Source organism: Chiloscyllium plagiosum, chromosome 19, assembly GCF_004010195.1.
Source record: "Chiloscyllium plagiosum isolate BGI_BamShark_2017 chromosome 19, ASM401019v2, whole genome shotgun sequence".
Lineage (NCBI taxonomy): Eukaryota > Metazoa > Chordata > Chondrichthyes > Orectolobiformes > Hemiscylliidae > Chiloscyllium > Chiloscyllium plagiosum.
In genome coordinates, this window is record NC_057728.1 from 260,796 (window position 1) to 286,277 (window position 25,482).

At 42.6% G+C, this 25,482-nt stretch overlaps 1 protein-coding gene across 1 annotated transcript in view; it reads left to right on the forward strand.

Annotated features, from left to right (window-relative positions):
- The window catches only part of kdm5a (lysine (K)-specific demethylase 5A), a 207,806-nt gene that overhangs the window by 96,113 nt on the left and 86,211 nt on the right, over positions 1-25,482 (forward strand). The window contains exons 15-16 of the mRNA XM_043708905.1: positions 14,179-14,360; positions 16,181-16,305. Coding sequence (XP_043564840.1) covers positions 14,179-14,360; positions 16,181-16,305 — 307 coding nt within the window. The remainder of the gene's footprint in view (positions 1-14,178; positions 14,361-16,180; positions 16,306-25,482) is intronic.

Sequence of the window (25,482 nt, forward strand, 5' to 3'; positions counted from 1 at the left end):
CTTTCCCATCTCACCTTAAGTGTATGTCCTCTAGTTTTGAACTATCCCACCCTAGGTAAAAGACCTTGTCTGTTCATCCTATCCATGCCCCTCATGACCTTATAAACCATTATAAGCTCACCCCTCAGCTTCTGATGCTCCAGGGAAAATAGCCCCAGCCTATTCAGCATGTCCCTATAGCTCAAACCCTCCAACTCTGGCAACATCTGTATAAATCTTTTCTGAGCCCTTTCAAGTTTCACAATGTCTTTCTATAGTAGGGAGACCAGAATTGATCGCAGTATTCCAATATTGGCAAATTGTCCTGTAAAGCAGCAGCAAGACCTCCCATTCCTCTACTCGATGTACTGACCAATAAAAGAAAGCATAACAAATGCAGCCTTCTTAATCCTATGTACCTGCAACTTCACTTTCAAGGAACTATGGACCTGCACTCCAAGGTATCGTTGTTCAGCTACACTTGCCAGGACCTCAGCATCGAGTGTATAAGTCCTGCCCTGATTTGCCTTTCCAAACTGCAGCGTTTCACATTTATCTAATCTGCCACTCCTCAGCCCATTGGTGCATCTGATCAAGATCCCATGGTACTTTGAGGTAACCTTCTTTGCTGTCCACTACACCTCCAATTTTGGTGTCATCTGTAAACTTACTAACCATCCCTCCTACATTGTGTCTTAATCTACTGACGAGCTCCCTAAACTCCATGTGCAAAACCTCATCCCTCACTTTACCTAGCATTGCCACTAATGTCTTGTTACCTTTCCCTTCAGGATACCCTTCAGCCACTTGGTGACAACCTTGGCCCTGGCAGTAGAGGGAACACACCATATTGGAGTCACGATCTGTTCCCATAACCAATGTATTGCCTATTATTATTGTTTTGCTTTCTTCTTCCTTCCTTCAATGGTCAAGTGACTTGTGGTTCCAAAACACATGCCTCTGTCTGCTCTCTCTCAGCATCAGCACTCTCATCAGCTTCCAAAATCAGTTTGGTGGGCGGCACGGTGGCACAGTGGTTAGCACTGTTGCCTCGCAGCGCCAGAGACCCGGGTTCAATTCCCGCCTCAGGCGACTGACTGTGTGGAGTTTGCACGTTCTCCCCGTGTCTGCGTGGGTTTCCTCCGGGTGCTCCGGTTTCCTCCCACAGTCCAAAGATGTGCAGGGCCAGGTGAATTGGCCATGCTAAATTGCCCGTAGTGTTAGGTAAGGGGTAAATGTAGGGGTAGGGGTATGGGTGGGTTCGCTTCGGCGGGTCGGCGTGGACTTGTTGGGCCGAAGGGCCTGTTTCCACACTGTAATGTAATCTAATCTAATCTAAAAAAATAGAAAACCGATTTGTGAAACGGATCACGGGGGATTCCTGCACTATCCGCCTGTTCCTGTTTGACTACCATTCCCTTCATTCGTCCAGTCCCTTGAACTGTGGGGTGACCATCTGTCTAAACATGCTATCTACATAACTCAGCCTGGCAGGTGTGCCGCAGTGTCTGAGAGTTCCAAAACCTGCAGTTGAGAGCATTTCCTGCACGTGTAGTCACCTTGAAAGTCTGTAGGATCCTTGACGTCCCACATATGACAAGTCACATAAGAACGAGGAGCAGGAGTAAGCCATCTGGCTCCTGGAGTCTGCTCCGCCACTCAACAAGATCATGCCTGATCTTTGCGTGCTCTCAGCCCCATTTACCCACCCTCTCACCTTAACCCTTAATTCCTTTATTGTTCAGAAAAACTATCTTAACTTTAAAAACTGTTATTGAAGTAGCATCAACTACTTCACTGGGCAGGGAATTCTGTAGATTGACAACCCTCTGGGTGAAGAAGTTCCTTCTCCATGCAGTCCTGAATCTGCTCCCCCTAAACTTTGAGGCTATGTCCTCTTGTCCAAGTTTCACCTGCCAGTGGAAATATCCTCTCTACATCCATGTCATCTATTCCCTTCATAATTTTATATGCTTCTACAAGATTCCCCCCTCATTCTTCTAAATTCCACTGAGTATAATCCCAGTCGACTCCGTGTCTCCTCATAAGTCAACCCCCTCAACTGAATCAACCTAGTGAATCTCCTCTGCACCCCTTGGAGTGAGAGTATATCCTTTCTCAAGTAAAGAGACCAAAACTGCATGCAGTACTTCAGGTGTGGCCTCACCATCCTGTAACATAACCTCCCTGCTTTTAAACTCCATTCCTTTAGCAATGAAGGACAAAAATTCCAGTTGCCTTCCTTACTTGTTGTACCTGCATTCCAACTCTGTGATTCATGCACAAGGACATCCAGGTCCCTCTGTGTAGCAGCATGCTGCAACATTTTACATTTCAAGTAATAGTCCTTTTCACTGTTACTCTTACCAAAATGGGTGACTTCACATTTATCAACATTGTATTCCACCTGCCAGATCTTTGCCCACTCACTTCAAGTATCTGTGTTCATCTGCAAAGTTTCACAGTTCTCAATCCTTTGCTCTGCCACTCCAAACTTTGACACAGTACATGTATTCCCCAACTCCAAATCATCGATATAAATTGTAAATGTCACATTTGACTGCCCTATAGTGGAAAAATGGATTGTACAAATCAACCAACTCCCACAGTTACCTTGAGTATACATCATCTTGCCCTGCCTCCTGTCCAGACACCACTCCATTCTCCTAGTTCCTCCGTTTCCATTGCATCTGTTCTGATGATGCCAACTTCGACAAGGGGGCCTTTGACAGGTCCACTACCTTCCTCTATTGAGGATTCCCCAGTACATTAGTTGACAGGGCCCTTGACTGGGTCTGACCCATCTCCCACACTTCAGTCCTCACTTCTCTTCCCTCCCACAATATTGATAGTGCACCCTCTTATTTTCAACTACCATCACCCAAACTAAATTAGTTCCACCTGCCTGCTCCTGTCCCATATCACTCCAAACCATTCCTATTCATGTACTTATGGTGATAGAGGGACATAGAACATAGATGAAACTTTATTGCTGGAACAGCACAGCAGGTCAGGCAGCATCCAGGGAACAGGAGATTCGACGTTTCGGGCACAGGCCCTTCTTCATTCCTGAAGAAGGGCCTGTGCCCGAAACGTCGAATCTCCTGTTCCCTGGATGCTGCCTGACCTGCTGTGCTGTTCCAGCAATAAAGTTTCAACTTTGATCTCCAGCATCTGCAGACCTCACTTTCTCCACATAGAACATAGAGCACTATAGTGCAGTACAGGCCCTGTGAAACCAATCTATAGCCCATTTAGATTAGATTAGATTCCCTACAGTGTGGAAACAGGCCCTTTGGCCCAACAAGTCCACACCAACCCTCCGAAGAGCAACCCACCCAGACCCATTCCTCTACATTTACCCCTGACTAATGCACCTAACACTATGGGCAATTTAGCATGGCCAATTAACTTAACCTGCACATCTTTGGACTGTGGGAGGAAACTGGAGCACCCGGAGGAAGCCCACGCAGGTACTGGGACAATGTGTAAACTCCACACACAGTTGCCCAAGGCTGGAATCGAACCTGGGACCCTGGTGCTCTGAGGCAGCAGTGCTAACCACTGAGTCACCTCGCCACCCTATTTAACCTATACTGTTCTGGATGTAAGTTTGCTCGCTGAGCTGGAAGGTTTGTTTTCAGACGTTTCATCACTATGTACTAGGTAGCATCATCAGCGAGCTTTCTATTTGTGTTTAGGTTTCCTTGGGTTGTTGAGAGTTACAACTCAAGAAAACCTAAACATATAAATACAAAGTGGTACATAACACCAGCGCTTCACCGGAGGCTCACTGATGATGTTACCTTATAGTGACGAAGCGTCTCAAAGCAAACCTTCCTGCGCAGCAAACAAATTTACATCCAGAACCTCAACCTGAGCTACAAATCTCCTCAGAAACTTGCTACACTATTCCATTATCATCTATATGTTTATCCAATGACAATTTAAATTTCCTTACTGTTGGCGAGTCCACTGCTGTTGCAGGCAGGATATTTCACGCCCCTACTTTTCTGAGTAAAGAAACAACTTCTGACACTTGTCCCATATCTATCACCCCTCAATTTAAAGCTATGACCCTCGTGCTAGTCATCACCATCCAAGGAAAAAGGCTCCCACTGTCCTCCCTAACTAACCCTCTGATTATCTTGTATGTCTCAATTAATTTACCTTCCAACCTTCCAACCTTCTTCTCCCTAAGGAAAATAGCCCCAAGTCCCTTAGCCTTTCCTCATAAGATCTTCTCTCCATACCAGGCAACATCCTTGTAAATCTCCTCTGAACCCTTTCCAAAGCTTCCACTTTCGAAAATGTGATGACTAGAATGGTATGCAATACTCCAAGTGTGGCCGCACCAGAGTTTTGTACAGCTGTAACATGACCTCGTGGCTACAAAACTCAATCCCTCTACCCATAAAAGCGAACACACTGTATGCTGCCTTAACGACCCTATCAACGTGGGTGATAACTTTCAGGGACCTATGCACATGGACACAGAGATCTCTGTTCACCTAAACCATCAAGAATCTTACCATTAGCCCAGTACTCTTTATTTCTATTGCTCCATCCAAAATGAATCACCTCAAACATTTCTGCATTAAACTGCATTTGCCACCTCTCAGCCCAGCTCTGCAGCTTATCTATGTCCCTCTGTGACCCATAATATCCTTTGTCACTATCCACAACTCTACCGACGTTAGTGTTATCCACAAATTTACTAACCCATCCTTCTACGCCCTCATCCAGGTCATTTATAAAAATGACATACAGCAGTGGCCCAAAAACAGATCCTTGCAGTACACCACTAGTGACTGAAGTCCAGGATGAACATTTCCCATCATCACCACCCTCTGTCTTCTTTCAACTAGCCAATTTATGATCCAAACCGCTAAATCATCCTCAATCCCATGTATCTGTATTTTGTGCAATAGCCTACTGTGGGGAACCTTATCAAATTCCTTTACTGAAATCCATTTAAAACCACATCAACTGCTTTACCCTCATTTACCCGTACATCTCAAAGAATTAAATCAGGTTTGTGAGGCACGACCTACCCTTCAAAACCGTGTTGACTATCCCTAACCAATTTATACCTTTCTAGATGATTATAAAAAACCTTACCTCTTATAACCTTTTCCAATACTTTACCCACAATCGAAGTAAGGCTCACGGGTCTATAATTACCAGGGTTGTCTCTACTTCCCTTCTTGAACAAGGGGACAACATTTGCTATCCTCCAGTCTTCTGGCACTATTCCTATAAACAATGCAGACATAAAGATCAAAGCCAAAGGCTCTGTAATCTCCTCTCTGGCTTCCCAGGGAATCAGAGGATCAATGCCACATGGCCCAGGAAGATTATCTATTTTCACACTTTCCAGAATGCTAACACCACCATTTTGTGCACCTCAATCTTATCTATTGTAGTTGCCTGTATCTCAATATTCTCCTCAACAGCATTGTCTTTTTCTTGTGTTAATACTGATGAAAAATATTCATTTTGCACCTCTCTTTTGGATTCCACGCACAACTTCCCACTACTGTCCTTGACTGGCCCTAATCTTACCCTAGTCATTCTTTTATTCCTGTTGAGAGTGTGTTGCTGGAAAAGCACATCAGGTCAGGCAGCATCCGGGGAGCAGGAAAATGGACGTTTTGGACCAGAGCCTTCATCATTAATCTGAATTTGTGCAATAGCCTATGTAGGGAACCTTATCAAACCCCTTACTGAAATCCATGTACACATTAAATGTTTTATCCTCGGATGCTGCCTGACCTGCTGTGCTTTTCCAGCAACACTCACTCAACTCTGATCTCCAGCATCTGCAGACCTCACTCTCCTATTCTTTTATTCCTGACATACCCATGGAAAGTTTTTGGGTTTTCCTTGGTTTATACCTGTCAAAGGAGAAAGTGAGGACTGCAGATGCTGGAGATCAGAGCTTAAAAATGTGTTGCTGGAAAAGCGCAGCAGGTCAGGCAGCGTCAAAGGAACAGGAGAATTGACGTGTTGGGCATAAGCCCTTCTTCAGGAATGAGGAGAGTGTGCCAAGCAGGCTAAGATAAAAGTATCCTGACGCTGCCTGACCTGCTGCGCTTTTCCAGCAACACATTTTTAAGCTTTTACCTGCCAAAGACTACTTATGTCCACTCTTCGCTGCTCTTAGCTCCCTCTTTAGGTCCTTCCTAGTAACTTGTAACTCTCAAGTGCCCTAACTGAGCCGTCATGTTTCATCCGAACATAAGCTTCCTCCTTCCTCTTGACAAGGGATTCAACTTATTTAGTAAACTACAGTTCCCTAGCTCGACCACTTCCTGCCTGCCAAGGGCCTGTACTGCGCTGTATTCTTCTATGTTCTATGTTCTATAAGCTTCCTCCTTCCTCTTGACAAGGGATTCAACTTATTTAGTAAACTACAGTTCCCTAGCTCGACCACTTCCTGCCTGCCTGACAGGTACATACCTATCAAGGACAAGCAGTAGCTGTTCCTTGAACAAGCTCCACTTGTCAATTGTGCCCACCCCCGGCAGTTTCCTTCCCCATCCTGTGCATCCTAAATCTTGCCTATTCGCATCATAATCACCTCTTCCCCCAGCTATATCTCTTGCCCTCCATCTCCATCGCTAAAGTAAGAGTAACCGAACTATGGTCACTATCACCAAAGTGCTTACCTACTTCAAATCTGACATCTGACCTGGTTCGTTTCCTGGTACTAAATCCAATGTGACCTCGCCTCTGTCTACGTACTGTCAGAAAACCCTCCTGCGCACAATGGAAAAAAACTGCTGCATCCAAAGTTCTTGAACTATAGCGTAATCAATATTTGGAAATTTAAAGTCTCCCCTAACAATTACCCTGTTAATTTCGCTCCTATCCAGAATCATCTTTGTAATCCTTTCCTCTACATCTCTGGACCCATTCAGTGATGTATAAAAAAAACTCCTGTTTCTAACTTCAGCCCATACTACCTCAATAGATGCATCCTTAAATGTCCTTTCTGCCACTATAATACTGTCCTTGACTAACAATTCCACACCTCCCCCTCTTTTTACACCTTCCCTGATCTTACTGAAGCATCTAAACCCCAGAGTCTGCAACAACCATTCCTGTCCCTGTTCTATCCATGTCTCCCAAATGGCCACAACATCGAAGTCCCAGGTACCAACCCATGCGCAAGTTCACCCATCTTATTCTGAATGCTCCTGGCGTTGAAATAGATGCACTTCAAACCACCCTCCTGCCTGCCAGTAATTTCGTGCGACCTTTGAAACCTCATTCATGACTTCGCTACTTTCAACCTTTTTACACTAGAGCTGCAATTCAGGTGCCTGTACCCCTGCTGAATTAGTTTAAATTCTCACAAACAACATTAGCAAATTTCACCCCCAGGATATTAGTGCCCCTGTGGTTCGGGTGTAGACCTCCTGTTTCTCGAGGTCCCACCTACCTGGGGAGTTCTGGGGAATGAGCCCCAATTATCCAGGTATCCGAAACCCTCCCTCCTGCACCACCCTTGTAGCCACGTGTTCAACTGCTCCTCATCTTGATAGCACATGGCATGGGTAACAAACCAGAGATAAAAACTCTGTTTGTTCTAACTCTAAGCTTTCACCCTAGCTCCTTGAATTTCTGCCTTACTTTCCGATCCCTTTTCCTACCTATGTCCATGGTGCCTATGTGGACCATAACTTGGGGCTGCTCCCCCTCCCCCCAAGGATCCTGAAAACATGATCCGAGACATCTCAGACCCTGGCTTTGGGAAAATTGTTAGATTCGTGGCATCCATTTTGTCACATATTAAAAGCCTGGAAACCATTTTGAATCTTGCCTTAGGGCCTGCTTGCTAAAAGCCTATGTTTTCCCATGCCCAGCTAAGGTGGTTGGCCTTGCATCTGTATTGATACCTGATAAACAAATTCTTCTCTTTGCATGGAGCTATACTAACACCTGCTTATCAGCTACTAACCGACGCTGTCCAGATGTTATGTGACTGAAGCTAATGACTTGGCAAGGTGCCTAGCTTGCTTGTTGTCTTGCAATTAACAGTTTATTAATTGTTAATTGATTTTATCCTACATAATCTCACAACTCTCTGTATCTTATTGAGTGACAGGATTTGGGAGGTCATTTGCAGCTGTACAGGACATTGGTTAGGCCACTATTGGAATATTGCATGCAATTCTGGTCTCCTCCCTATCGGAAGGATGTTGTGAAATGTGAAAGGGTTCAGAAAAGATTGACAAGAAATTTGCCAGTGTTGGAGGATTTGAGCTACAGCAGAGATTGAATAGGCTAGGGCTGTTTTCCCTGGAACGTCGGAGACTATGGGGTGACCCGCAGAGGGTAGTTACATGTATGGAATGACCTGCCTGAGCAAGTGGTGGAGGCCAGTACAATTGTAACATTTAAAAGGCATCCGGATGGGTATATGAATAGGAAGGGTTTGGAAAGATATGGGCCAGGTGCTGGCATGTGGGACTAGATTGAGTTGGGATATCTGGTTCGCATGGACGAGTTGGACCGAAGGGTCTGCTTCCGTGTTGTACCATCTCCATGACTCTATGACTAGTGGCCATCCAATCGAGCTGGTTGCTTTGTCTCTCCCTGTGAGCTCACAAATAAACGAGTCAATACTCAAGCCTTGTGTGATGTGGTATTGGACTGCTACAAGTCCACTACTTTCCCTAACACTAGCACCTCGGAGGCAACACACCAACTGCAAGTCTCTCTCATTCCCATAGTATCTCTGATCTGTCCCCCTAACTATAAAGTTCCCAATGCCTGATGCAATTCTGAGCAAAATGGATAGACTCTGTGCCAGAGACCTGTACCCTATAGCTTACCCCTAGTAAGTAGCTTACCCCCCTCACCACCACCACCATCACCACCAAATCCAAAACGGTACATTTGTTATATAGAGGAGCAGCCACAGGGAATTCCTGCACTGACCTGTTTCCTACCCCTTCTAACAGTCGCCCAACTATCTTCATTTCTAGATTAGATTACTGATTAGATTACATTACAGTGTGGAAACAGGCCCTTCGGCCCAACAAGTCCACACCGACCCGCCGAAGCGCAACCCACCCATACCCCTACATTTACTCCTTACCTAACACTATGGGCAATTTAGCATGGCCAATTCACCTGACCTGCACATCTTTGGACTGTGGGAGGAAACCGGAGCACCCGGAGGAAACCCACGCAGACACGGGGAGAACGTGCAAACTCCACACAGTCAGTCGCCTGAGGCAGGAATTGAACCCGGGTCTCAGGCACTGTGAGGCAGCAGTGCTAACCACTGTGCCACCATGCCGCCCCCATCTAAGAGTAACCATCTCTCTGTAACTTTAACTGTCTCTGCCTCCCAAATGATCCTAAGTTCATCCAGTTCCAACTCCAGTACCCTAACTAGGGCATCAAGGAATTAATTCAGACACTGCAACTTGTTGCTGTTGAGAAGATATTAGATATTCTGTTTGAGTGGAAACTCTGGAAACATAGGGCTATATTTTCTTCAAAGGAAAAGTTACTTTTGACAACATTGCTGGAGTCGTTTGCAGTAGTCACAGTGTACTTGAATTTCTAAAAGATGCTTGATCAAGTAATTCATATCAGATATATCAGCGAATTTCTAGCTCCTGCAGGAAAAGCCACAGTTGTAACATGGATACAAAATTGGCTACTGACGGAAAATAAACTGCTGTGTAGTAGTTAATGGATGTATTTCAAAATGGTGGAAGTTTGTCACACAGGTCCTCGGGTCACTATTAGATCCTTTTCATGATTTGGCATTTTGACAACCCAATCTTTATGCACAGGTTTGTGGATGATATGAAATTTTGAACTGAGGAGGATTGTTTAGAACTTCAGAAGGAGATGCTTGGATGAGTGGCTGATCAGGTTCAATGCGGTGAAATGTGAAGTAGTTTACTATGGTACAAAGAACATGGAGAGACAAAAGAAGCACAAATCTGAAGGGAGTGCAGGTGTGGAGGGATGTGGGTGTATAAATTGGTGCTTTATTAATAGAAAAATAAAATGCCAGAGAAATTAGGTTACGTTGAACTTGTCTCAGACATTAGTTAGTGTGTCCAGTTTCAGGCTTGCACTTTACAGGATGTGGAGGCCTTAAAGCTTTTCAAGAAGGGATGAGCTGTTTTAGTTGTATGCATAGATTGAAGAAGTTATTGAGAGGAATAGTGGTCTTCAAAATCATCTGTCTGGACAGAGTAGATCAGGAGGAACTCACCACACTCATTAATGATCAAAAATAGAATGGAACAGATTTAAAACAACTGTCAAAAGAATCTAAAGTGACATGAAAGTTTAGTCACAAAATGTGTGGAAAAGATCTGGAATGCCTCAGTGTAGTGAGATAGGTGCAATCAGACCCTTCAGAATAAAATGGTAACAATGTAGCAGTGTCGTGAGGCGAAGACAATAAAGTGAGCATTTCAGTGAGGACCATTCAGAGGGCTGGTGCTGGAATGATAAGCTGCATGTCTGTCTTTTGTACTGTAAAATTCTGTGAAGAGCTGTGAGATAGTGCAATTGAGTATGTTTTCCATCTTTTTGATGGTTGAGTGTTGACTGTGTCTGTAAGTGGAGAAAGTGAGGTCTGCAGACGCTGGAGATCAAAGCTGAAACTTTATTGCTGGAACAGCACAGCAGGTCAGGCAGACCGGGGAAGCGGAAATCCTGGAGGAGGTGGAGGGCGTGGGTGGTGTAAGTGGCCAGACTGGATTTGTCCGGGTGTTCTTGGACCAGACATACGGTACCTGACAATTTTTCATATGGTTGGTTTTCGAGCCCTCAAGACCTCGATTTTTTTCATTAGTTTTATCAGTTTTGGTTTGGAACTGGGAACTGAGTTTAAGATTACTTTGGACTGTGGATGACAATTTGTCAGCAGGAAGAGACAAAACAAGGTTTTGTTTATTTTTGAGGACTAGAAGTTACTGATCAAAAGGTTTTGCAGATGCTTTATTACTGTGGAAGAGCATTATGTTTAAACAGATGGCAGATGTGGGTTATTAACAAGCTTAGTATCTGGGAATTAGAATTCGGCCTATTGAGTCCATGCTGACCCTCCAAAGAGCATCCTACCTATCCCTGTAACCCTGTAATTCCCATGCCTAATCCACTTGACCTATACAACCCTGGACGCTATGGGCAATTTAGCATGGCCAGTCCACCAATTTGTAGATCTCTGGACTGTGGGAGGAAACCCATGCAGAGGTGGGGAAGAACGTGCAAACCCACACAGACAGTTCCCCGAGAGTGCAATCAAATCCAGGCCCCTTGCACTGAGAGGCAGCAGTGCTAACCATTGAATGACTGTGACCCATCCGGCAGAATTCGTATCTCATCAAGAAATGTGCAACTGAATACAGCAAAGACAGCCTGACAACATTCAACTGCGATACGGATGAACTCCAGAAGTAACTGTGAATTGAGCCATGATTATATACTACCCTAGAATTGGTTCTCGTAAATCTGGAAACCGATTTTATGCTCAAGCAGATGGCAGATGTTGACTGGTAACTTGGACCCCTTGGAAGAAACAGTTAGTCTGTCAGGGAGTGGTCTGTGTTGGAGTTGGGTTTTAGACTGTCCTTTCTGTCAGAAGGAATCTGGCTGTTGATGCTACAGCATGAAGATTTGAAAGCTGTATGCCTAATTTCCCATTAGAAGTTCTTTGAAACTCAGGGAATAGGAAACTGGGTAGTAAATATTATTTTTAAAAAACCCAAAGAACTGTGGATGCTGGAAATGAGAAACAAACACACACAGTAAGTCTGGCAGCATCTTTGGAGAGAAAGCAGATAACTGGTTCTGAGGAAGGGTCACTGGACTTGAAATGTTAACTCAACTTTATTTCCATGCATGCTGCCAGACCTGCTGAATTTTTCCAGCAATTTGTTTGTTTATAAGTATTACTGTCTTTATCTGAGTGAACCATAAAGGTGACCCTGATTGATATCTTCAGCAAATTGACTAAGAAACCATTATGTGTTGTCGGTGAAACAATGCACCATAAAAATCACTTGAGTAATAGAATAGAATCCTTAGTGTGGAAACAGGCTCTTCGGCCCAACAAGTCTGCACTGATCGAAAAGTATCTCTCACAGACCCATTTCCCCTGCCGTATTACTCTACATTTAACCCAGACTAAACTAATGCACGTAACCTACATATCCCTGAACACAACAGGCAATTTAGCACAGCCAATTTACCTACCCTGCTCATCTTTGTATTGTGGGAAGAAACCGGAGCACTCTGAGGAAACCCACGCAGACACAGGAAGAATGTGCAAACTCCACACAGACAGTCACCCAAGGCAGGAATAGAACCCGGGTCCCTGGTGCTGTGAGGCAAGAGTGAGCCACTATGCTGCTCCACGGTGCCAGTCAATTTTTTTTTCTATTTATCCCTTAATTGTTTGTTTGTCATTCTGTCTCTTATGTGAATGGGGCAGAAAGCAAAAGGGTTTTGAGCTGACTGCACAAATCAGTTAGATTACTTGGCTTAATTTTTGTTTTGTTGAATGTGTGGTGCTGGAAAGGCACAGCAGGTCAGGCAGCATCCGAGGAGCAGGAGAGTCTTAACATTATTAAAATACAAATTGGTGTCTGGAATTAATTATTCGTAGAGTCTCGTATTGATTATTCAAAAAGTCTGGTTTGGAACCATTTGTGTCAGTTTTGAGAGTTTTTGAACGTTAGATTTACTGTGTCATGAATACAGAGGTAGAAAGCCTGAATTTTGGACTGGCTGTCTCTTGTCGTAACATTGGACAAATGCCAGTATTGTAATTATGGCTCAGTTCACAGCTACTTCTAGAGTTCCTCCACATTGCAACTGAATGTTGTCAGGACCTATGCCTTTGTTATATCCATTGGCACATTTCTTGAGATGTGGAGTGAGTTCATGTTATTGAAGTTTAGCGTCTCTTTTCTAGTCACAAACTCTGTAACTTTCCTATTTTGGGGTAGTCAGTTAGCTCAGTTGGCTGGATGGCTGCTTTGCAGTGCAGAGTGATGCCAACAGCATACATTCAAATCCTGCACGGACTGAGATTACCGTGAAAAAGATTTTCCTTTTCAACCTCTTCCCCTCAACTGAGTGCGCAGCCTAATGGTCTGGCAAGACTCTGGCCAGCTCTTCATACCTTGTCTTGGCAACCATTTGAAGCTAAATTGAATTATTTTACACCCTCTATCACTGACCTCCAAAGTAAGTTTTTGACGATATATACTTTGATTTTCAGGCCAAAATAAATGATGTCCAACTTTGCACTTACCTCAGCTTATCTGCTACTGAAACCTCATCCTTATCTTCTTTGTCATCTCTTGATTTTAACTACTGGCCGGCTTCACACAATCCATAGTCTGTTAACTTGAGGCCATTCAAAACTTTTCTGCCCATGTCCTTGCTCACCTCATGATTGGAGTTCAGTTGAGAAGAGGTGAGTATTGTCTGCCAGTTGTAGAACTGTTGGGTGATCTACATTGTCTTTCTCCAGAAGGTTGGCAAAATTTCGATATTTGGACTGTCAGAGGTTTCCCACTGAATTAAGGCCAAACTTGAGCAAACATCCTACCTCCAATAGCTTTGCAGTATTGGCAGTGCCAACTGGAGTGTTGGAAATATTGTACTGCAGCCTATATGATGGATTCTCTGGAGTCAGGCAAGTGTTGTGAGATTCAACGGACTATAGGAGCCAACAGGAAAAGAGTGGCTCTTTAGGGCCTTCTTTTCAATCTGGGACCCTCATTCAGGCACACCGAGCATGAAAATGAGGGCTTTGTTAAATTGGAAGTACCTTTTCCGGTGGTCCAAGGGCCTATGTGGTTATATCAAGTGTTGTCACATAAACAAAAGAATTTCTGGGGAACAGTCTTTCACTCAATGGATGGTCACGATTTCAAATGCACTGGATGAGATGGTAGATGGCACATTCAATTTAGTCTTTACAGAGGTAATTGGATAAGTATTTCAAAGAGAAAATAGTGCAGGGAAATGGTATGAATGGAACAAAAAGCTGGCCAAGCCAGCAACATCTCCATCCCATGTACAAGTATTAAAAAAAAGCTTCTAAAATATTCAGCAGGCTAGGTTTGTGAGGAGCGAGGAGTAAAATTAACATTGTCAATTCCAGATCCTCTAGATTCAGTTGAAAATTTTATCCATTTTTAGGGTATTGTTGATTCTGAACAAGAGGCATTTGAACTGCTACCAGATGACGAACGACAGTGTGAGACGTGCAAGACAACATGTTTCCTGTCTGCTGTTACATGTACTTGCGATCCCAATCGGCTTGTGTGTCTTTATCACATTAAGGATCTATGCAATTGCCCAGTTACGAACCTCTGTCTCAGGTAAGTTGACTTATTTTATGTATCAGTATGTTTAAACTGATTAAAAATCACACAACACCATGTTATAGTCCAACAGGTTTATTTGACGCACTAGCTTTTGGAGCACTGCTCCTTTAGGTGGTTGTGACAATCCTTTTGTGTGAAAATAAAACTTTCCTAGCACATGGCCCTTAAGCTTATACCCCCTAATATTTGACATTTCCATCCTCTGAAAGAAACTCCAACTATTCACTCTGTCCATGCGTTTCATCATTTATATGCTCCTCCAGGTCACCCTTCAGCCTCCCACACTTGAGTGAAAATAATCCAAGTTTGTGCAGCCTCTCCTTATAGCTAATACAGTCCAATCCAGGTAGCATTCTGGTAAATCTCTTTTGCACCCTCTCTAAAACGTCCGCATCCTTCCCATAATATGGAGTGCAGAACTGAGCACAATACTCCAAATGGGGCTTGACTAAAGTTTTATAAAGCAGCAATATTGCTTGTCAATTTTTATACTCAATGACCTGACTAATGAAGGCAAACATGCCATATGCCACCTTGATCACCCCTCCAGTTTGTGCTTCCACTTTCTGGGCACTCTCTAAGATCCCTCTGCCTATCAATGTTCCTAAGGTTCCTACTGTCATGAAGTTGGTGTGTAAGAATTGTAAAATTGTGGGAAAGCATTGTCGTCCCTTTAAGAAATAGTATTCTTTTCTGTGCTTACAGTTAAGATGAATGTCTGTGCAGCTGCAAGTTCTTGAAATGAAACAGTCTATTGAAGTTTTACAGTTGTCAGGCCCAAGTAGAATTTTACCCAGACACCAGTGTAAATTGAGCCAGTTAATTTAAAAAGACAGTTGGAGACTAAGGACATATTGAACTTAAAATAGATTGGTTTCAGGGTGTCAAAGCAATCAGATTATAAAAACTGAATGTGTCATAGGGGTATATAAAACCAGAATATTTGAAAATTAAGGGAGAGCCAACTGTCATCTGAATACGGAACAACCTGTTATCTAAGAAATACTGGGCTGTCACAAGAATGTTCCATCTCTTAGGGAAAAAAACATCTACTTATGAAGCTACAAGGCATGTTCAGCTAATATTTCAGACACCAGAATTCAACAGACTGAGAATGTGTTTCAGACAGCAGGAGAGACAGCAGAATCAGAGGAGAGGATGAGGACAATTCAGGAAGATGTATTTTCACTGCAGTTTTGAAAGATTAAGTTTTAATTTATTGTTCTTAATTGGGTTTATATAAGTGGGACCTGTATTATTGAAACAGCATTTAAACTGGAATAGAATTTAAATTCAGTTAGGGAATAGATAGTAGTTAGGAAGCAATTACTTTGTTTGTTAGTGGCTCATTGTTGGAGTTAGGTAAATAAATGACGAGTTAGCTATAAAGTGAGTATCAGGAGTATTCAATAAAGTGAGTATTCAATTTCATTTAAACACTCCTTTGAAACAGTTTGGGGTAAGAGGTAGATGATACCATTTGTCTGACTACAAGATGAGGTTATCTTCTCTGCATGTTTTGGGTTTTAATTACAAAGGTGTTGACCTCCGCTTCGTAACACTACCATTTATTGTATTCATTCCTCTTGCAGTTGACCTCCCAAAATGTATCACGTAACACCTGGCTGGATTAAACTCAATTTTCCATTTCTCTGACCAACCTTTCCAACTGATCTATACCATGTTTTGAAAACATGTCCTTAAATATGGACGACTTGTACTGAAACTATTTGTTTTTGTCCGATACAATCCTATGGAAAGAAAAATAAGGAATTAGTGAATGGTCAATGTTTTTATTTCTTTCTCCAAACTAGGTACCGGTACACACTAGATGAGCTCCCATCAATGCTTTATGGAGTTAAAGAGCGAGCCCAGTCATATGACAACTGGGTGAGCAAAGTGAGAGAAGTCTTGGAAGCGGAGTTTAATCACAAGAAAGGTATGTTTTTAATTTAATTTCTTTATATTCATAATATTTAAAAAGGTCATCTTGTACAACACACTTCATCATCTAGTTAACTGTTAGATTTTACAATCCTCACCTATTAGATGGGTTACCCATTGTCAAAGCCTCGTGCGGGCTTATGGGGATTGGATGAGTCTGGGTGGGATGCTTTTCAGAGGGTTTATGCAGATCTGATGGGCCTCTTTTTGCACTGTAAGGATTCTGTGATTCTACTGTTGATTAACTTTAACCAATTTACTGGACAATTTTCATCAAGCTTAATGTACTGGATTTCAGCAAAACGATGTGAAGATGGAAGTCTATTGCTTAAACTTAATCAATACGTTTTGAAGATAATACAACAAACTTCATTTTAACTGGCACTCTCAATAAACCGGCAAAAGTTATCTACCTGAAATACTGGAAGTTTACTATAACTTGCAATCTCTGCAATGTCCAAGTAATCATTTGGGGTGTGAGTAGGAAGGCTCTCTGCCGGTATGTTTTATTTTAGGCATTGTTGCATTATCTATCCAAATGTTTTAAAATGTTGCTACTGTCCCTGCCTCAACACTTTCTCTGGCAGCCCCTTCCATATACGTGCCACTGTCTGCTTGAAGTTGCCCCTCTGGTCCTCCTTAAATCTTTCCCCTCTCATCTAAAAACAATGTCCTCTAGTTTTCAATTTCCCATCCCTTGGTAAAAGACTGTAAGCATTAATCCGATCTACGCTCCTCATGATTTTGTATACCTCAATAAGGTCACCCCTCATTCCCCTACAGTTCAAGAAAAAAAGTCCTATCCTGGCCAACTTCTCCCTACAACTCAGGCCTATTAGTCCTGGCAACATCCTCATAAATCTTCTTTGAACTCGTTCCAGTTTAACTATGTCTTTCTTATAACAGGGTGACCAAAACTATACACAATACTCCAAGTGTGTCCTCACCAATGACTTATACAACAGTAATATAACATCCCAACTCTTACACTCTAGAGTCATAGAGTCCTACAGCACAGAAACAGGTTATTTGGCCCAAACTGGTCCATGCCATCCAAAATGTCCATCCACACTCATCCCATTTCCGTGCACTTGCCCCATATTCTTCTAAACCTTTCTTATCCATATATTTGTCCAAATGCCTTTTAAATGTTGTTACTGTACTAGCCTCAACCACTTCTACTGGCAATCCTCTGGGTGGCACAGTGGTTAGCACTGCTGCCTCACAGTGCCAGAGACCTAGGTTCAATTCCCGCATCAGGCAACTGTCTGTGTGGAATTTGCACATTCTGCCCGTGTCTGTGTGAGTTTCCTCTGGGTGCTCCGGTTTCCTCCCACAGTTCAAAAATGTGCAGGGTAGGTGAATTGGCCATGCTAAATTGCCCATAGTGTTAGGTGAAGGGGTAAATGTAGGGGACTGGGTTTGGGTGTGTTGCTCTTCAGAGGGTCAGTGTGGACTTGTTGGGCCGAAGGGCCTGTTTCCACACTGTAGGGAATCTAATCTAATCTAAAAATGTTGCTCCTCAGGTTCCCTTCTATTCTTCCCATTCTAACCTTACACTGGTGCCCTCTAGTTCTCTATTCCCCAACCCTAGGAAAAACAGAGTGCATTCACCCTCTCGCTGTGTCTCATTATTTTACAGACTTCTGCAAGATCCCCTCCTCAATCTCCACTGCTGTAAAGAAAAAAGTCCGAGCTTGTCCAACCTCTCCCGATAACTCAACATCCTTGTAAATTTCTTCTGCACTCTTTCCAGTTTAGTAACATACTGCCTATAACAAGGTGACCAAAACTGAATACAACACTCCAAGTGCGGCCTCACCAACGTCCTGTATAACTGCAACATAACTTCCCAACTTCTATACTCAGTGCCCTGACTGATGAAGGCCAGTGTGCCGAAAGCCTCCTTCACTGCCCTGTCTACCTGTGACCCTACTTTCAGAAAACAGTGCACCTGAACTGCAAGGTCCCTCTGTTCCACTATATTCCTTAGGCCCTACCATTCACCATGAAACTCCTACCTGATTTATCTTTCCAAGATGCAATTCCACACACTTACCTATATTAAACTCCATTTGCCATTCCTCAGCCCACTTCCCCAGCTGATCAAGGTCCTGCTGCAATTGCTGATAACCTTCCTCACTGTCCACGATACCGCCTATTTTAGTGTCATCTGTAAACTTCCTAATCATGCCTTGTACATCCTCATTCAAATCATTGATATAGATAACAAAAAGCAATGGGCCCAGCATGGACCCCTTGAGACACTCCACTTGTCACAGTCCAAGAAGGATCCTTCCATTGTTACCCTCTGCTTTCTACCATCAAGCCAATTGTGTATCCAATTTGTCAGCTTGCCCTGGATTCCATGCGACCTAACCTTCCAGAGCAGACAATCATGTGGAACCTTATCAAAGGTCTTTCTAAAATCCATATGACTGTCTACTGCCCTGCCCTCGTCAACCTACTCCAATGCCTTGTTCATGAAAAGTATGCACTATTTATTCTGTAGTGTAGAAAATATTTGTCTGATATCCTGACAATGCCCTAATGGATCCCCCAGAACTAAGTCAAGTGTGCCATCGGATCCGAAATATGCTAATTCTAAGATCATAAGAATAAAAGCTGGAGCAATCCTTTCAACCCATTGAGTCTGCTTGCCACTTGTGCCTTCTGGGTATCACAATCTCAGTACCTAATATAGGCAGTTGAAGATTTGGAAATAATTTTCTGATTGTTAATTAAGTTTTTAAGAAGGATCAGGTTAGATATAAACCTTTAGATAAAATATACAGCCATGACCAGGAGGAATAATTCATGGATACAAACAGGCATGGATTGTTTCGATCTTGCATCGAGCACCTGAGTTGAAGTAAGGACTTCCTAATTTGAAAATACTGCCTACGAGTTTTGTTTGTTGGGAAAGCCTTTCTGCTCTGGTACTGTAACTCCATAGCCGATATGGCCTATCTATTCTTGGTGCCTGCACAGCTCGTCCAGTGCAGATCTGACCTAGTTCCAGCATGGTTACTTCAGTGCAGAACCTGACTCCTGAATCTCTTGGCCCCTGCACGGCTTTACCAGTGCAGATTTGGCTTTTCAAAGTTGCTTGATCTCATGCAGTTATTCCAGCATGGAACTGGCTTAGCCCCTTTTGGCTTCCCCCAGCACATCCTGTCCTGGGTACTTCTCTCTGAGCCTGGCATTTATTGTTATATCATGTTCTAACGGCAGGTGACTTGCGCTATATCAATCAGTGTGTGAAGCCTTTTGGCCAGTGACCATGGGACAACCAATCATGATGTCAGATAATCATTGATGCCTTGCCCACCTTTTATCTGACAGTTAGTTTGCTATTCTTTCCAAGAACAAGTTATTGTTGAAAACCACACACTGATAATACGGTGTGTATAGCAGCAGAAATTGTTGACTCTAGTTTAATGAGTATTGTACCTCTGTTTTTTGTAACTCTTCCCTTTGTTCAGTACTGCTGGGGATTTGCTGTTAAATGAAGTCTCATGCTGAGATCAATGAGGCAAATCAGTTTTTTAAGGGACCCTAATCTTCAACATTTCCCTGCCCCACCTTTTGGTCCTTGGCCTAGACCCAGAGTAGCCAACTAAGAGTCATAGATTCATACAGCATTCAGGCCCTTTGGCCCATCATGTCTACACTCACCAATAAACACCAAACTATGTTAATTCTGTTTGCTTGCACTTGGTCCAAACCCAACTATGCCCCTGCATTTTGAGTACTCAGCGTGCTGCTTCTTAAGTGTTGTGGGAGTACCTGTCTCCACCACCTTTTCAGGCAGGCAGTTGCATATTTCTATCACTAGTTGAAAATAATTTTTCTTCAATCTCCTCTAAACCACTTACTCTTTAGCTTAAACTGGTCTAAGTTGCATCTGCTGTGGGGAAGAGATTCTCCTATCTATGTGTCTCATAATTTTGTATATCTCCATTGGCCTCTTCTGCTCCAAGGAAAACCAACCCAGCCTATAAGTGAGACTTTTCATCCCAGACCACACTCTGGTGAATCTTCTTTGTACCCTTTCTGATGCAGTCACATCCTTCAGATAATGTGATAATCAGAAGTGTTTGCAGTATTCCATCTCTAGCCTAACCAATGTTTTATAAAATTCTAACAAGTCTTCCTTTTTTATTCTCTGCCCTTATTAGTGAAGGTAAGCATCTGATGTGCTACCTTCACCACCCTGTCTAACTGTGCTGACGTCTCCAGGGATATATTGACTTGTTCACCAAGATCTCTTTGTTCCTCAGTACTTCCTCGTACCTATCAGGATTAAATTACATTTGCTGTGACTGCCCAATTTACCAGCTGACTAATATCAAGCTGTAGCCTGAGATCATCCTCTTCAATGATAGCACCACAAACTTTCATGTCATCTGCACACTTACTGATTATACTATCTACATTCTGTGGTTTACATCCAAGTCATTAATGTATGTAACAAATAGTTATAATTAAGCCAGTTCTTGTATTTTTAATTTGTATTTTAACTGTAGTATAAAATAGTGTGTTTTGCCTAAAGTTTCATCAAGCTAATTACATCTGGAACACAATGCCTTACACTTGCCTTTAAAATTAGTAGTAGTTAGGATCTAGACTATCTTAATATATTTTGACGGGGTTTGGACTGGTCTTAACAAATTGGAGACCAATTTGTCAGTATCAATCCACAAACCTCGCAAAAAGTATCACAATCTCTTAATTCCAGGTTAGTTTTAGGATTATCAGTCTCAAAAGCAATGAGTATTGGTGTTTCTTATTTCGGGTGTTGAATTCAATTGGTTTAAATAGGTTGTGCCTTATGTAAAAAAAGGCTCTTTCAGTCAGTTTCCTGGCAGTGGAAGAAGTCACTTTGGGAGTTGTATGGGAAATGAGCAAGGCAAAACGTTTGGAATTGGCAGACAAGCTGGAATTGAGATTGCCTTTGTCTGTGTCAAAATGGGAGGTAATTGCAACAATAGCTTGACATTTATGATTGTTGAAAATGTGAACAGAATCATTGGAAATAGCTAAAATTCAATCGCAAATGAAGCGGTTTGAACATGAAAAGGAAATGAAACAGTTTGAATTACAATTGAAAGCTGACAAAAAGCAGAAAGAGAGAATAGCACCAGCAGAGGAAAAAGAGAAGGAAAAATAGACTTGGCAAACAATAAGGAAAGGAAGGCCCCAGCAGAAGAACAGGGAGAATGAGCGTTTTTGACTTTGGAACTGAGAACTCAAGTCAGTTTAAAATGAAGGTAGAAGTGAAAGGTTGAGGGTGTGATGAGGGCAGTGATGGAGAGCAGCCCCACTGTAGACTTTGACCTGGTGAGAATCTGTTTAAATATGTCCAAACGTTGCCGAAATTTGACAAGAAGGTTGTAGAAGCCTTTTTCATTTCATTTGAGAAAGTGGCTAAACAAATGAAATGGCTGGTGATCATGTGGGTATTGTTGATTTGAGCAAGTGAGATATTTTCATCACTATCAGAGGAGGGGCCTGGGGGTTGTAATGAGGTGAAAAATGCCATTTTAAGTACATATGAGCTAGTACCAGAAGCCTACAGACAACGTTTCAGGAATCTAAGGAGACACTCTGGTCAAGCATACATTGAGTTGGAAAGGGTCAACCAAAGTAATTTTGATACAAATGTAAGGGCATTGAAAGTAGATCAAACATATTATGCTCTTAGCCAATTATTTTGGAATTCAAAAGTTCACTTCCTGATGTGAAAAATAAGGTGTAAGAGAAAAGAGTTAAGGCTGCAAGATTAGCAGTGAAAATATCAGATGGTTATGGGTTACAGCATCATAGAGATGTCCAGTACAGAAACAGACCCTTTAGTCCAACTTGCCCATACCAACCAGGTATCTTGAATTAATCTAGTCCGATTTGGGTATATCCCTCTACACCCTTCCTGTTCATATACCTATCCAGCTGTCTTTTAAATGTTGTATTTCTACCAGCTTCCAGTATTTCCTTTGGCAGCTCATTCCATATATGCTTCCTTGTTACTTGTATGGAAGGAAACCCAACCAGCAGGATGAGAGAGTCCTTGCATGGAGAGTCTGCTTTTTGGTGGTTACAATCACACTTCTTTACATGAATCTGCGTTTCTCTTACTGCCCAATAACAAATCGATTTCTCATTTACGCTTTCTCTTATTGACCAGTTACATATCGATTTCTGGCCTTAGCAACATAGCAGACCAATTGTGTCTTGATTTCATGCCTTCACAGTATAGCAGACTAATCATATTTTAATTTCAAACATTAATAACATAACAATTCATGAACAGGTTATCTACCATAAGCTCTCTCAACATCAGGTTGCGTGCGGTTTAGAACTTCATGTGCTTAACTGAACCTGGTACGGTTAACGCTAACTTGTGTTGGCTGCTCTCTCTGTTCCTGCTCTGCGTATGCTTAGCTGACCTACTTTTCTGTTCCTGCCCCAATTTGATTCCTTCCACAAAAGTGCAGGATCTTCAAGAATTGAGTTGTGTGGGTAAGGCTTATGCCTATGTATGCCAAGAGGAGCGGGTAAAGAAATGAAGGTTTTAAGAGATAGGGGAATACGTCAGTCTTTGGTGAGAGATGAGGAGATGTGGAATTCAGTATCACTGGACTGTTAATACAGAGACCCAGGTAATTCTGTGGAGACCTGGGGTTTGAATCCCGCCATGGCAGATGGTAGAATTCGAATTGAATGATTAAAAGAAAATGTTAAATTCTGGAATTAAGAGTTTAATGATTACCACAAATCTATAGTCAAAAAATCCATCTGGTTTAATGAGGGAAACTGCCATCCTTGCCTGGCCTGGCCTGGCCTGCATGTGACTCTAGGCAGATATCTGTGGTTGAGTCTTAACTGCCCTCTGGGCTATTAGGGATGGGCAATAAATGTTGGCCTCGTCAACAATGCCCTCATCCCAAAAATGAATTAAGAAAAAGTGGTAATATGAGAAGTTGATGGTTAAAAGAGCAGTATTCCATTATATGAAGGGAAGTTGCAGAGTCCAGCGGAAAGTGAAGTGGTGATTGAAGTAATAGGGAAATTCTCAGTTTCAGAATTACAGTTTTCCTTGATAGTAATGTAGCTTGATCACAGGTGGGAGTGATGCCTACTGTGATTGAAAAGCCAGTGGAAAATTGGGCGACTGAGGTTTTACAGGAAATATATTCTGGGGTTTTTGACTGTGGTAGCAAGTTTTTTTTGCCAGGGTTGGAGGATTTGAGCTATAGGGAGAGGTTGAATAGGCTAGGGCTGTTTTCCCTGGAGTGTCGGAGGCTGAGGGGTGACCTTAGAGAGGTTTATAAAATCATGAGGGGCATGGATAGGATAAATCGACAAGGTCTTTTTCCTGGGGTGTGGGAGTCCAGAACTAGAGGGCATACGTTTAGGGTGAGAGGGGAAAGATGTAAAAGAGATCTAAGGGCCAACATTTTCACGTGGAGAGTGGTGCGTGTGTGGAATGGGCTGCCAGAGGAAGTGTTGGAGGCTAGTACAATTGCAACATTTAAAAGGCGTCTGGATGGGTATATGAATAGGGGGGTTTGGAGGGATATGGGCCGGGTGCTGGCAGGTAGGACTAGATTGGGTTGGGATATCTGGTCGGCATGGATGAATCAGACTGAAGGGTCTGTTTCCGTGCTGTACATCTCTTTGACTTCGACTCTGTAAGTTCACAAAGTCGCACAGTGAAGGAGGAGGAGAAATCAACAAATAAAGATAAGGAGATTGAAGTTCAAATTATCAAACTCTTTGATCGAATGACTGAGGTGGAAAAAACAAGAATAGATAGAGGACAAAGTAGATATTTTTAGATGAGAGAAATTAGCTGAAATACAACAGAAACATGACAAACTAAAGTAGTTGTATCAAAAAACGTACACAGAAGAAGAATCTGAGTGTATCCCAGAATGTTACACTCTTAAAAATGAACTCTTCATGAGGAGATGGAGACCATCATAAATTTAAGCATATGAGCAGAAGTTCATCAAGTTCTATTACTGATGAGTTGTAGTCATGAAGTGTTGCGGGAGCACATGAAATACTAGTAGGAGGTCATTAGGGAGTAAGGAAAAATCAAGCCAAAACACAAACGTTTTCTCAGGAAGAATCACTAGATCTGAAACATTAACTCTGATCTCTCTCCACAGATGTGGCACAGAGGCTCAGTGGTTAGCACTACTGCCTCTCAGTACCAGGGGCCCGGGTTCGATTCCAGACTCTGGCAGCTGTCTGTGTGGAGTTTGCACATTTTCCCCATGTCTACGTGGGTTTTCTTTGGGTGATCTGGTTTCCTCCCACAGTTCCAAGATGTATTGGTTAGGTGAACTGGACATGCTAAATTGCCCATAGTGTTTAGGGATGTGTAGGTTAGGTGCATTAGTCAGGGGAGATGTAAAGTAATAGGGTAGGGGAATGGGTCCAGATGGGATCCTCTTCAGAGGGTCAGTGTGGACTTGTTGGGCCAAATGGCATGTTTCCACACTGTAGGGATTCTTTGCTATGCTGTCAGACCTGCTGAGCTTTTCCAGCAACTTTTGTTACTGTTTCTGTTATATAGCATATGCAGTTCTTTAGGTTTTTACACAAGCATTTTTATTGGCCTAGACTGTATAAAGATGTGGTTGAATTTTGCCAGATATGTCATGTGTGAAGTAATGGGAAAACCTCAGACAGCAATAAAAACTAACACCCTTAATATCCATTCCCTCATTTGAGGAACCTTTTGCAAGAATCTTAATTGATAGCGTATGACCCCTACCTAAAACTAAAAGTAGGAATCATTATTTGTGGATGTTTCTACTAGATTTCCAGAGGCCATGTCATTATGCAGTATCATGGCTAAAAAGGTTGTAGAAGAGTTAATCAATTTTTTTTCTTGATATGGACTACCCACAAAAGTACGTTGAGATGATGGGCCAACTTTTACATCAGTTATTCAAGGAAGAGATGTACAACATGGAAACGGACCCTTCGGTCCAACCCATCCATGCCGACCAGATATCCCAACCCAATCTAGTCCCACCTGCCAGCACCCGGCCCATATCCCTCCAAACCCTTCCTATTCATATACCCACCCAAATTCCTCTTAAATGTTGCAATTGTACCAGCCTCCACCACATCCTCTGGCAGCTCATTCCATACA